Here is a 14,171-nt window from a genome sequence, read left to right on the forward strand (position 1 = left end):
AAAAGTTAACTAAATTAGACCGTAGTAGTATCTGTTGTGTTCTAAAGCTGATAGATTCACCACGATCATGGACTTACTAGCATTTTACTACCGCTGGAGGTGGACTTACCAATATGAGGCCAATACTTTGTTAAAAAACCAGAGATTCTGTGGGATTTGAACGAACAATCATCGGCCAGTCTTAACTTTTGACTGGGTGCAAAAGATTCATATTGATGCAAAAGAATGTTTCTGAGGCTCCTCGACTTATTTCAGGGATCTTGGGAAAATGATAGATTGGAGAGTTAGGTTTGCTTCCCTGTCAAAGTAGTGATAAAGGCAAAGAGCTCTGCCACATCTGTTACACTTGACAAATGCAGACTTAATCAAAATTTTAGTAATTTATATCCTATATTCAGCACATGAATTCATGTTTATTTTTACTTTTAAGGAAATTTGTAACTTTATTAATAAATAGAATTTTGAATGTGTTCACAGATTTTTCCATTTTGCTTAAACTTAATTTTAGCAACATACCACAATAGTTGAGCGTTTAGAGTTACTGGCAAGGTCCTCAAAGCATACTTGAAGTGCTGTAATCGGCTTGATTATCGATCACGGCCTTGTTAGTTATTTTAGATTTACATAAGAAATTCATATTGAAGGTACACAGCTTACCTCTGACGACAGATTTATGGGTAGAAACATAAATCTCGTCTAGGAAAATAGGGATAACTCCTTTTGCTTCAATTCAAACCAGAAATTTTTCTTTTGCGTTCAATTATCTAAAAAAAAAAAAAAATTATATTTAAACTTATATGAATCACACAATTTGTTTATATAAAAACTGGATAAGAAACTTTACACATGCACGTACCTGGCCACAAATAAGTGGGTTTGAACCTAAACTGTAGCTCTCGCACATTACTTGTGAAAGAATATGTACGTGACCGCATTTCTTAAAATTGTTACTGCCAACTTTGAGGAATATATTTATACCTTTGAAAATAAGTACATTTGTCAAAAAACTCACCTTAAGTCAAGTCTAAAGTTTTAGTAATTTTTTTGTTTTATTTCTTTCGTTCCTACTTCCTTTGTGCATTCCTACGTGGATTCTCGGCGTTAACTTTTTTATCTCTTAGTATGAGAAATCAAAAAGAAGCGTACAACCTGAAATAAAATGGGTTTTTATTTATTGCTTCACTTCTTATTTTAGTTTCCTTCTCAAGAATGAAATTATTGTTGAAAAGGCATACATAATAAATCTGATGTAAACATTTAGTCGAGTTTCACTTCTTAGTTTCTAAATTCAAATTCCCAATTTGGAAACATATTTTATTCTCACAAACATTATTCTGAAATGATACTCTAGGGAGGAGCTTCTCAGAAATCAAATATTTCTTAAAAAATGATTCAAATAGTTATGGATTTACGTTTATGGAAAGGAAAGTTTAAAGAAACGCTTAGGAGCTAGTTTCGAGAATTTTTTCAATAAAAAAAAGTGCTACATTCTGTTAAGGATTTAAACCTCTAGGTTAAAGTCAGGAATCCAGGGAGTGCCGTTTGAGCTTCCTGCATTTTCCACTTGTTGAACAGAAAAAAAAATGAAGTAAAAGCTTTAACTTCGCGTTGTTTTCTCATATAGTCAGTAATCAGTAAAAGAAAACTTACTTTTTCTGTCTTGATCTATCTCTTTCTCTCTCTAAATAAATAAATAACTATTTAGATTCACGGTAAATGTGCTGTTCATAAATATACACCGTTAAAGAGTGGGACAGACTCTGCAAGAAATTCCTTCCTAAAATTTGTCAGCATTGCTGGAAAAAGTTTTTCAGCATTTAATGAAAGTATAAACCGTTCAGGTAAAATTAGAGTTAATCCTATTTAAATGGGGAATATTATTTTTGCCAATTTTAGTCATCATTTTTTATGTATTTTTGTCAAGCTTACCACCTGGGTATTAAAGCATCTTCGTCGGTTCACTTATTAACAATTATAATTTGTACTACGTTGTTAACATTAGACCTTGGTGTTTCTTCCGTCTCAACTGTTTAGGTACTCTTACCAATATATTAATGTAATAGGAATTATTAATAAGCATAAGTTCTGAAGATGATATAATCCCTGGGTCGAAAGCTTGACAAAAAAAAAAGTAAATAAAAAATTATGACTGTAATTAGCGAAATCTGTCAACAATCAGTCACTAAAAAAATCTCCATAATGTAAATCCTTTTATTTGCAGCTACCAATCATTGTTATTTGTTAATGATTCCACAAAAGGCCATTATTCTAACATATTCTATCATCTACTGCAGTTAAAAACTGTATTTCATGCAAATTTCTTAAATCAGTTCCTAAATTATCTATTCGAACTTTTATATTTTCATCCATTTTCTGCTCTCCTTAATCTACCAGCCCAGATACTTGAACTTGGAGACCTGCTGGATTCTCTGACATTTTAGGACAAATTTAAAATTTGAGGTTTTTTAATGGAAATGGCCGTGAACTCAGTTATAGCGCAGTTGACTTTTAAAAGGATTTGTCGCTTGCAAGCAGCATTCAATCTAAGAAAACTAGTGCATAGACGGGGAAAGTGCAAAAATATTTAAATTAAAAGAAAAAGATACCGTTGCTAAATTTAATTCACGACCACCAATTTTAGGTCTAAAATTTTGCAACATGAAATTAACGTTGCTGTAACAGAAAAATGTTACAAATTAAGTTGAATCAGTAAGTGCTACATCGCTATTTCATCCTGATAAACATGTGATGCCTTGTAAGGCTTTTATGAAAGACTATGGTTAATGCAGTCAAGCAAACACACCGTTGATGTACATCTGTGTATTGTATTTCATTGGCTGCTGATTGACCAGCTTAGGAGAATATAGCTTTGAAAGCAGCTGGTGGAAGCCTTACTGAGATGGTTAGAACTATAGATTGTGTAAGGACCGTCAGCGGAACTGATAGGAGGCGGAGAAATAGCTGATAGCGAGCACTGGGATTGTTTGATGGAGAGAGCGATAACGATGGACATTCTGTGGGCACAATAGATTACCAACCCTTGGTCCTTCAGGAACAGAAGGAAGGCTAGATTTAGGCTTCTGCCAATGATAAGCCTACTGTTATGCCTCCCACCTCTCCATGATATATTGTGTTCATAAATATCCCTATTCTCCTTCTTCGGATTGTGTTCTTATTAATTACTATGTAATTTAATGCACTTTTGTTTTTGATATCCCAATAATTATGCTAATCGGATTGGGTTTTCAAGCCTTTTTGAATAATCCCCTACTGGAAATTATGGAGTATTTAACAATGTCAACATTATTAATTCTGTTTGTCATTTACATTAACTACATTATTAGCAGCTCATTTCAAATTCAACCGTAATAACAGACATAATGCACTAATCTGTTACTGCATATTATTGGTATTTTAATGATAATGGCTCTTTTTTATTTCAAATATATTAATCTCTTTTTATTATTCTTAAAGCTGCTAGCAGGAGACAGCTTTTCGATACTATCTTTTTCTTTTTTATGTTATATGTTTTTGATTCGGTGTTTTTAACCTAATCAACAATGCATAGCGAACATGTACATATATAAATTGTAATTTAGCTCTCTAAAATCAATATTCGTCTCCTTTAATCTTCAGTTCCATGTTTTTCTGGCAACAAGGATTTATCGGAATGCGCTAAGCAAACCAAATATCAAAAAGAATGTATTTTTACATTCTATATTTAGATGTTTTGTTATTTCTCAAAAATGCTGAAATACAACAAATTGAAAGAAATTTCCCTCTATCGGTTTACCTTAAAACTAAACATTTCTGCGTAAACTGAACCGTTAAACAAGGAAGTCAATCCAATTCTAAACGGCTGTTTTAATACAAAGAAAATAGTTTCACTCGTATTGTTTTCACATTGATTTTCAATTTTTAGTTTCACCAGATAAAATTTAAGTACGAAAAAATGGGTATTGGAAATTAGCCTGGTCCATACTTCTTCAATATTTCCATGTCTTTCATGGTCTTCAACCTTAGATATTGAAAAGTATTCAAGAAAATACGGTGATCGGAAAGACCACTTTGCAGAGAATTTCTTTTTGTTTTTCTTTTTTGTTTTTTCGGCGTTTATTATTATAAATTGAGGTTCATTGAAGTCCAGTGCTCTAACCGCTCATCTAACAAATCTAACAGCTGTGAGGATCTCACACAACATTTTTTAATTTGACAATTGTCCATGAATATTCGTAAAAAAGTGTAATAATTAATATTATTTCAAAATTTGTCTTTTTATAATATAAAATTGGTTTTCAGAGATGGATCAGATTTGGAATTCAACATTGCTCTGCCAGTGGTTAGTGTAGCTACAAGCCCGAGAGATAACAATATACAGAGTTCGTTGGAAAGGCTGGAATTAATGACAAGACTGGTGGCACCAGATGGCAGCCTCTGCGGCTTAACAGAGAACGGTCAAGTTTGGGACCTAACTCATTGCAACGTAACTAGATCATTACAGGTGGACACCGTCTGTTTGTGTCCAAATCAGGGACTATTTGCTGCGCTACACACACGAACAAATCTCTATCAGAAGGTAAATAATAAGTTATTTATGAAAAGTAGGAAATGAGACAGTGTTGTGAAAGGAACCTCACAAAGAAAAACTTGTTTTACAAAATAACCTAATCTCAACTTATAAAAACTTTGTTTTTCAAGTTTAAAAACTTTTCTTTAAGGTCTTTCCATAGATTTACTCTAATATTGTACGCTTAACCTGTCCTACTTTTCTCCTCTTCGTTTTGGTTTTTTAATTAAGAACAGAATCGTTTATCTTGTTTTGTTCATTAGGATTGAGTAGCTAGAAGTTGTCCTTAATCGACATTAGTTATCTCTTAAGTTATCTGTTAAAGCCGCAAGAGGAAGTGGAATAGTCTTGTTGTCTCTGCGATAACTCAGCCTTACAAAGTAAATATTGACATGCGCGGCATTCACACATCATAGTACCTACAGAATTGGTTGAGGTGTGTATTTATCCTCAGTATAACTCTAGCTCACCATCAGTCACACTTGCACTATCTAGTGCCAACATTGAATGGAGCCGATTGTGGTAGTTCTTGTAAAGCCACTGCGAGTCAGAAATTTGATATTTGCAGTTTTGTACTTGTTGGTATTTTTTATATTGCAACTTTTTTCACCAGAAGTAACACAGAATCGAAGATATTGTATGTGCAGTAATTTGTTCCTTTTAAGTCGTTTTATATATAATATACATCGAGCTAGTCTTTTCCAAAAATTGAATTGCATTAGAAAGAAAGAAAATGAAAGGAATTGTATATTTATATATATTTAATAACTAAGCCATTCCAAACTTTTATCATTCACAAATCTAGAAATTTGCTTATATTCTAATTTAAATTTGTAAAAAGTATTTTCTCCAAATAAATTTAGCACTGGAAATCTGGTAGTAGGTACAAAATTTCATATTCCCGTTTGATTTATAAAGAGTGAAAAAGAATTATGATTCAGGAGTAGTTACTCAGCAAACATTTTCTCTTCAAAATCTTAATATTTCTATTAGATATTATGCACCTAATATATTCCCCTTAAGAGTAAAAGAAAATCTTAGAAAAATGACCATTACAAGTATATATTACACATTCACACTACACACCTATTCAAACAAAGTACACATTCATTCATTGTACATATATATTTACTTTCCCAGTGTATCAAATGATTGCAGATGATAGGACTGAATTTGCATGCAGAATACATTTACTAACTACAAAATTGTCTTTAGTGCTATTATATGGTCAGTTTTGGAATGCGAATCTGGATGGATATTATGATACACACACAGAAAGGATATATTCTGGAGTGTGTGTTTGTTTTTATTTGTGTAGAGCTTGAATAAATATTTTCTCTATTTTCAGCCATATCAATTTGTTTGTTTTCTTATTTTACGTACTGTTTTACAATTAGTGGAAATATATATTATTTCGCAGTGACTGTAGGATAGTCACACTTTTGCATTTTTTACTCCAATAAATGTTAAAAATCAGCAAGACATAATTTTACCTTTTATGATGGTTCTTGACAAACGAATTTAGTTTCTGGATATTTCTACATCCTGTTTGAATCCTTATATTATGCACTTTTTGGCAATAAATCTTTGCTACATTTGGTAAAAAGTCTAATCATAACAAAGTAGGTAATTAATATAGAAAAGTTTGCCACAAAAAAATAGTATAAAATTAAAAGTATACAATACTCATCTTACTTTTTTTTTACTACAATTTCATTTTCTCAAATTCCTAACTTTTTTTTTTAAATTTCATTTGGAATTTATTACGGCATCAGAATGCCACAGAAGTAAATATATATACACACTAAAATACAATGGAGGTACGAAACTACCCAATGTGAAATCTTAAAGTGATTCAACTTGCACCCGAGTTATATTATGAGGCCACTCTCAGAAAAGACAATTTCTAACATATGAGTTTTTTTCAATGTGTAATTTTTAGTATGTATGATGTCCCGCCATATTTGCACACCTCATTTGTAAAATTGGGAACCTCTCGTCTCTTTTTATTATTATTTGAAAATTATGTCGCAACAACCTCTGAGCTCATTGCGTCCCGAGTGTTTTTCTCAATGCAATGCTTTCCAGCTCTATGAAAGTATACCCTCTTTCAGAAAACCCTTATCACCAGGCGTGAACTCAAACAGACTCTTTAGGAAGAGCAGATCTGAGGCCGCGTAGCTTGACTCGGACCGTATTTACTTTCATTGCCTACAATTTTGTCAGCTTACAAAATTATTCAATACTTCCACGTTATCCTCTTTTGCCAAAACAAAGTTAACCTCTTCAGGTAACTTGGCCTTCAGTCATTTGGGAGATAAGGTTGCAAACTGTATGGTTCTAACTCGCATGATTTCGAATTCTTTTGCAGCAGGGTTAAATACTTTATGAATGTAATCATTATAACATAGGTGCACAAAATAGTTGGAAACTCAAAGAGAGAGCAAGAGGGCACAAATAATAATAATAATAATAATAATAATTGCAAATAACGCCCGCCTACCTTTCTTAAGACTCAACAATCCCATTATGCCTCGCGGCCACTTGAGGCTTTACACAGAACAAAACTCCTCAAATCACAATTCGTAAATCTCTTTATGCTCTTGAGAATAATTAACTTGATAAGGCTATAAAACAACAGATGAGATTATTCTGTGCTCAAGGGCTAATGTAATCTTTATTTGCTTCATCGAACTCTTTTCTCAATCGTCTGCCTTTGACTGACTTCTAATATTGGCAATCTGGTATAGTACAGATCCTAACCTTAATAGCATCTTTAGTACAGTAATATCAGTAAATTAAAGGATTCCATAAAGTAAAGGAGTGGAATTTTAACAGTTATTGTTACAGTTTTGTGACAAGTGTACCATCCTACTAAAACAAATTTTCCTTGATAATTAAATCATCTTTTCTCGCGTTCGAAAAATTTCCATTTTGTCTAAAATACCTTTTTTCGTGCTGTTGGGTTCTTTAATTTCACCTCTCTTCAAAATCAATTTTGTTCTATGCGCTGACATTATAAAAGCTGCATTACTTTAAACAACGGCAGACATCACCTAGGAACTATTGATTGAGAGATGGTAACCAAATCAGCTCATTTATTTGACTTTTCGCTAAAAATATTGGTCTTTCTTATGTTGCAGAGACCGGAATTTAAATGGCGCAGTTCATTAAGCGTGTTGGTTGGGGCAACATGTTGTCTAGTACAATCATTGCTAACAGTCGTCTTGTTGGCCTACAGAACCTGGCGACACAGATCTTGTGTTCTGTTCCTGAAACTGCAGTGTTCATGCGCCATTGCCACCACAATGTCCATATTTATATATACGAGCAGGGAATCAGTCCCTAGAGTGAGTATTTGTTTCTCATATTAATTTATGTGTGATTGAATTTCAAATTTTACTACCGACTATATTTAGTAATTTCTTTTTAATTACTTATGTTTCTGCCCTTCATTCTTGATTTTGTTAAAATTAAATAGGATGTAACTTTTTAATGAACATTTTTTTTAAATAGTTTTTTACTTAAAACTTTTTGAATCTCTTGCAGCTTTCAAACTCTCACCTTAACCTCTCCCCCTCCCTCCAAAAAGGACGTAATTCTCAAACTTTCTTCAGTTTTATTACTAATAAAAAGTTTTCTCGTCAAGTCTGTAACTTTTTTTTGTAACAGACGCTAGCTTCTAATCTCTTCCGAATATAATTTCCCAGACAGATCACCTGTCTTAGCTTCGAGAAATCTGATGGCATTCTCTTTCTTGAGATCCTCCTTGAGGAACCTGCCGCTAATTTTACCGAAGGTTACATAATACATAGAAGATGCAGCGCCCTGCCTTATCAGTGGTCCCTGCTCCATTTCTTGCACTCCAAGTACGATAAATTTCTGTGCAAAACCGAATTACGAATCTAATGAAAATCCACTACTGTTCTTAATGAAATAAAACAAAGTTTTCGTGAATGAAATCATTTTTCCTGGGAGTTTACTTTATGGGAAGATAAATTGTCAGAAAAGAAAATTCAAATATATTATTCATTAATACCTAAATTAGTTTTATGCGCTGTTAGAGTTTTGATAATTATATTGTAGGTCCTAATCTCGGCTGACTGGGGTAATTAGGCCATGGAAGTTCATTATTTTGTACTCCACTGACATAAGGAACCTTTTTTCTTTATCTCTACTCCCGACTTCTCAAATACCAATAAAACTATTGGTTGTTTTAAACGAAACCACTTTTATTCAGATTTAATGCTTTTGTTAATACAATTTTTTTTTTTAAATTTTTTTCCTGGTTCTGAAAAGTTCTTCCTTCCTGCCTGAAAAAATTTGTTTTTAGTTTTGAAAGCAGATAACGCTGCCTATTGAAAATTCAAAAAAAGATTTTATATTGAATTTTATTTTTAAAACTAATTGAAAAACTTTTATAAACTCGTTATAAACACAAAGCAGGAAGCTATGATTTCAATTTTTCTCCCCCTCCCTTCTCTCTTAAAATTTATTTCGTAAACTACGTTCTTGTCATGATTTTTTTCATTCATTAAATCATATCTTAATTTATCACCATTTTATAAATCCTTTTTTTGCATCATATACACTATTCACATAGATCTTCTTTTTTTTAATTGTTTTTCATCAAAAGGAATTTTCATTCATTGACTTCTACCTCCCACAAAACTACGTACATACAAAATATTTATTTTATTATTTGTTATATTTTTATTTATTTATAAAATAAAAACTTTATATTACCTTTTAGTACCATTAATGTGCAAAACTAGGCTGTGTTGGATTTCCTAATTAAATTTATAATGATACTTGACATTAGTTAATATTGTACAAACATTAATTAACTTATGTTTTATTGAAACAAAAGGCTTCTGAATATTTAAAATAAGTACACCCTTTTACATCTTGTAGGTCTGAAAAAGGACTGAAAATTTGGTAGTTATTTATTGCGGGATAAAAAAAAAAAAATTCTATCGGGATTCCTAAACCAATTTAAGGCACTTTATTTCAATTTCGTTAGAAAGTAATATTATAAAGTAATATATGAAGACTCTGATTCTCCAGCTCATGATCTGGTCTAATTTATAGTTTGTTTTAGAACTAAGCAAGAACCTACCTAGCCTTTAAAGCAGTAACTATCCAAAATTCTGATTCAAGTAGTGCAGTTGAATAATTTTTGCTTTCGAAGTTTTAATGCAATTTTTGGGTGCGATTGTTACATGAAAAGCGTAAATAATTCATAACTCTTTACCAGAGGAAAATATCAAAACTATCAGAATAGTTTTATCTTGAGGTTATTTGATACGAATGTGGGCAACGACTTTTAGGCAACAAAAAATGGAGCTTTTGCAGCCGAAGTAATCTGGAAATCTGTGAATTTGTGAGGATGAATTGCTTTCAGAACGATCATTTCAGCGCTCTAAGAATATTCTCTTTTTGGAACTTACCAAGGAGCTTTGTGAGATTTTTAAAACTCACGTTTTTCTCCTCCCTGTTTCTAGTGTTTTTTCTTAAATCAGTTAAATAGCTCCAACTCGTAACACGTAAGCTACAACCTTAAAGGACTCAAACTCACTAGCCTACTACTTTGTCTAGGAGCCTTTACACCTTTTTCTACGGTGATGGAAAGTGTTGACTGTAGCGAGTGAACATCGTCTGGAAGAAGGCAGGTCTTGGCATCAATGGCCTAACTAATCCTGAAGGAATGTAAGATCCAACCATGGAAGCTTCATTCTCCCCAATTATGTCCGTTCTGCCCAAATTCCATTTTCTGAAGTTTGTATTGCCATCCACTTTGTGTTACGTTGCCCTGGTGTATTATGTCTTAATTCATACTGTAATCGTCGTAAAGTTTTTTTGTTTTCTATAATTGGTTTGCTGGTTATTTTGTTGTCCTTCACCATTTTGCGCACATACGAGTATTACGGGAAAATGTTCTTGCTTGGTGATTGAAATAGATTTGTCATTTGGCTACAGGATGCCAAAACTTGAGTGGATTGATTTCCCTAATTGGAAAAACTATCATCACTGGAAGAAAGATCTTAAGTAGAATTTTTTAGTGCTTACTTTTTATGGATGAGGATATGGTCGCTCTCGTCGAGATGATCTCTCCTACATGTGTGAAGAGTCTGTTCGTGTAGTAATATGTTTAATCTAATAGCGATTACAGAGCAGAAATCATGGATTTAAACGAAGAAGTAGGTTATTGTCGACAGAAGTTAAGAAATTAGAGATCAGATTAAAAATTAGAATTAGTTAATGAAGGAACTAATAATAGCGGAGAGATCAGTTGAGGAGTACGGATAGATAAATTTTGTTCTACAAACTCAATTTAATCTACAAAGCTTAAAAAGATTTGGGGCTTACAATGTAATCAGAGAAATGTGTTCGGGATTATTTAAATGCGTTCTCCTCTAGAGCTGATACTTTCAAAAACATTTAAGATTTCTATAAACTAAAATTATAATTTTTCGAGTCCTAAGATGCTAATAGCGTAATACTTTTCATCAAAACAGTTTAAATGCTAAAAGATAAGAAAACTTTATTGACTTCTTTTCGTTCAGATAAAAAATATTTCGAGAGTGTGCAAACAAAAAAAGATGCATCTAGCACTAAGTAGAAGTTAGAAATTTTAAAAGAGAAGTGGAAGCGAAGAATGTGTGCCACGGCGGAGTTCTTAAAAGTATTTAGCTGTGGTTTTAGCGTCGAAGAGAGCTGCCATGCTTCATTCTCACTTTCTAGTCACAACTTCTCAGCCAACCAACAAAGTTGGGCCTCATCACCTGCTCCATTATCCCATTGTTTGTGCACCTTACCAAGGTAATATAAAAGAGTAATAAATCTTAGTCCAAGTACCTCCCCCCTCCACATTCTTTATGCACAGTTGGCTCTTGCTGGTAAAGAGTTACTCATGTTCATCAAAGTAGTAGCTTATCTTTGAGAAACATTCATTTAAGTTTTTATCAATTTTCTCAGGTAGGAATAATTTTATATTTTTTGAAGTTTATAAAAAAATTTGAATATTGGCTTCCAACTTTCATTTTGCATATTAACAAAAAATATTTCTATTTTGGCCGCATAATTTTCTTCTTCTTCTTCTTATTCTTCCTTGGCGTTACAGTCCTTGAAGGGTCTTAGCCGTCTTTCAAATTTTTCTACATAAAATATCGTGTCATTTTATAAAATTAAATATTATGTAATGGTAAAAAAGATATATATATATATATAATTTCTTAAACCTTTAATCTTCAATATGGAGATCAACTTGGGAACAGCCTCTTCTTCAAGAATCTTGGGATCCCAGCCTAACAACACTAACATACTGCTCTAATAACGCATATTGACTCCACAAACACTTATTCAAATCTCATGGGATCTGCAGAAGTAGTTGATTTGTACAAGTTTTGGTTTAATGAATTCGCTACAAACTCCAGTCTTTATTAGGTATACTACACATACAAACTTAATTTTCAGACGCCTGGATTCAATATTATACCAACACTAATACCTTAGGGAATAACAATAGCGCTTTTAGGTTGCAATGTTTTTGGTGCCATCTCTTGCTGTTTACAAACTTCATCCAGCTGAACCGAACTGCCCATCTATTCAGCAAGGCTACTTTCACAGCTTTCTTTTATACGTACCAACAATTGCTCTTTCATCGCTATTATTCATGTGACCTCTTATCGTTTCGTTCTCGTAATTAGTCATATTGACATTCGCTCGGATAGAAGTTATTAGATACAAATAACAAATTATTACTCAATTATTAATTAAATTATTGTTTCACTTTAGAATTCGTTTACCTTAGAGTTCTTTGTTAACTGTGATAGTGTATCACTATACATGTCTACATTAATCAACCCTAACTAGAATTAATCTATCGGACCTAATTAAGTATTAAACCTATATCATATTGAAGTTTCTAACATTAAAAATAATTAATAACTTTAATGAAATTAAAGGAAATATGGAAGTTTGGGCCTCAAAAATTCAGCAAAGTCTTACTTGCTTAAAAACTGTATAAACAGTTTTTCTTCAAACTTTACAACTTTCTGCTGAATGTGCTGTCCATCTTAAGTAATGTATTTAATCTGAATATTCTGTGGTAAAAAGTTGGTGAATTGTAAAAAGTCATTTTAAAAACGGCCTAAATTTCAGTGTAAAGTTCCTTTTTTCAACTTCCTGCTTCGCTTTCTCACCCTTTAGTTCCTTCACAGCTGGCGGTGATCCAGCTGGCGTCTTCTACTCCAGTAAATATCTGGCTTGTCTGTGAGGTTTTTGCTTGTGTTGAGTATATGTTAATGACAGCTAGTCTAGGTGTATGATGTGATTTTCACTTCCACAGAAAACAGCGAGTAGGTACTTATTAGCCGAATGGACAGTTATGATTTCTTTTATCTACTTTAAATTAATGTTTTTATTTATTTCATTTTATTTAATTTTTATTTAATTAAATTCATGAAATTAAACTATATATATTTATTTACTTTTATTGTACCTATAAGGGCAATGCCGATTTCATGTACATTGTACATTATTAAAAACTAATTGCATGTAAATACCCTGCCGGAAATGATTTCAAATTGCTTATAGATGCCTACACTATTCATCCTTGCAGTTGGGTTCGTTGGATTGTCCACGCAGTCGCAATGCCAGTTTGAATAGCAAGGAAGTTGCTATGCCTTTCAAGGACAATGCTCAAGTTCCTGGTTGCCTGCTGAGCATTATGATTCACTAGTCGAATGCTACGTCATGAAGTTGATTATGACGTTAGGACATTTTTTGTAGTTTGTGAAAATGGAGAGGATAATTGTCTCTAATTAATTGGGAGCTAATACGCTGTCTAGGGTGTGAGATCAGAGTCAAGATCTCATTCAAGGTCAGGTCAAGGAAGTTAAACTTTTTCTTTCTTTCTTTCTTTTTACATATTCCAAAATATCACTATCATTAAAAACTTGATTTCCTTCAGAAATTGATTTCTAGGAGATTCTAGTGGACTGTAATCTTCCCACATTCTGAATAATTTGCGGGTTCTACATCTATAAAATATTTAGAGACATTTCAAGCTATCCTAAAATGCTAAGTTGTGAAAAATTGTGTTTTAAAAGTTAAAGTGTTTTCGGAAATTGGTAGAAACCGTTTGAAAACTCTTTTCCCAGAATTGTCATAACTGTTATAATGATTTGTCATAAGCCTTTAGTTTTTTATCTTTGATTTTATTCAGCCGAGCCACATTTTCTTTAGTTTTTCTATTTCAAATAGTTTTCTGGAAAAATATTTTTGGAGAGCTCTAAGATCTGAATGTTGGTTTTGATGAAGGAGTTCGAAAACGACAGAAGTGACCGAATGTCATACTATCTGAATGTTAGAATTATTCAAAATTTTTAGCCCGAATCTTACAAGTGAAATCCCGACCAAATCAATTTTAGTGATGAACACTTTTTGAATTACTGTAAGAATCGCAGTAAGAGAGAGTTGCAGTGAGAGAGTTTGAACATTGAGATTTTCTTGCCAGATTCGCCACTTGCGCTTTCGTGTATTACTTTAGGTACTAATTTGTTACTATTATTTTGAAAAATTGACAACTATCATTAATCTG

At 32.5% G+C, this 14,171-nt stretch overlaps 1 protein-coding gene across 16 annotated transcripts in view; it reads left to right on the top strand.

The window, feature by feature from the left end:
• LOC141453691 (uncharacterized) overlaps nucleotides 1–14,171 on the top strand; it is a 298,436-nt gene that overhangs the window by 257,848 nt on the left and 26,417 nt on the right. For all 16 annotated transcript variants that reach the window (XR_012458122.1, XR_012458121.1, XR_012458123.1 and 13 more), the window contains 2 exons: nucleotides 4,300–4,576; nucleotides 7,711–7,917. Coding sequence is in view for 12 of the 16 variants with exons in the window: in XM_074127202.1 (XP_073983303.1) it covers nucleotides 4,300–4,576; nucleotides 7,711–7,917 (484 nt within the window). In the remaining 4 variants the exon portion in view is untranslated. The remainder of the gene's footprint in view (nucleotides 1–4,299; nucleotides 4,577–7,710; nucleotides 7,918–14,171) is intronic.

Source organism: Rhodnius prolixus, unplaced genomic scaffold (genome assembly GCF_049639745.1).
Source record: "Rhodnius prolixus isolate KJV_2025 unplaced genomic scaffold, Rpr scaffold_3, whole genome shotgun sequence".
Taxonomy (NCBI): Eukaryota; Metazoa; Arthropoda; class Insecta; order Hemiptera; family Reduviidae; genus Rhodnius; species Rhodnius prolixus.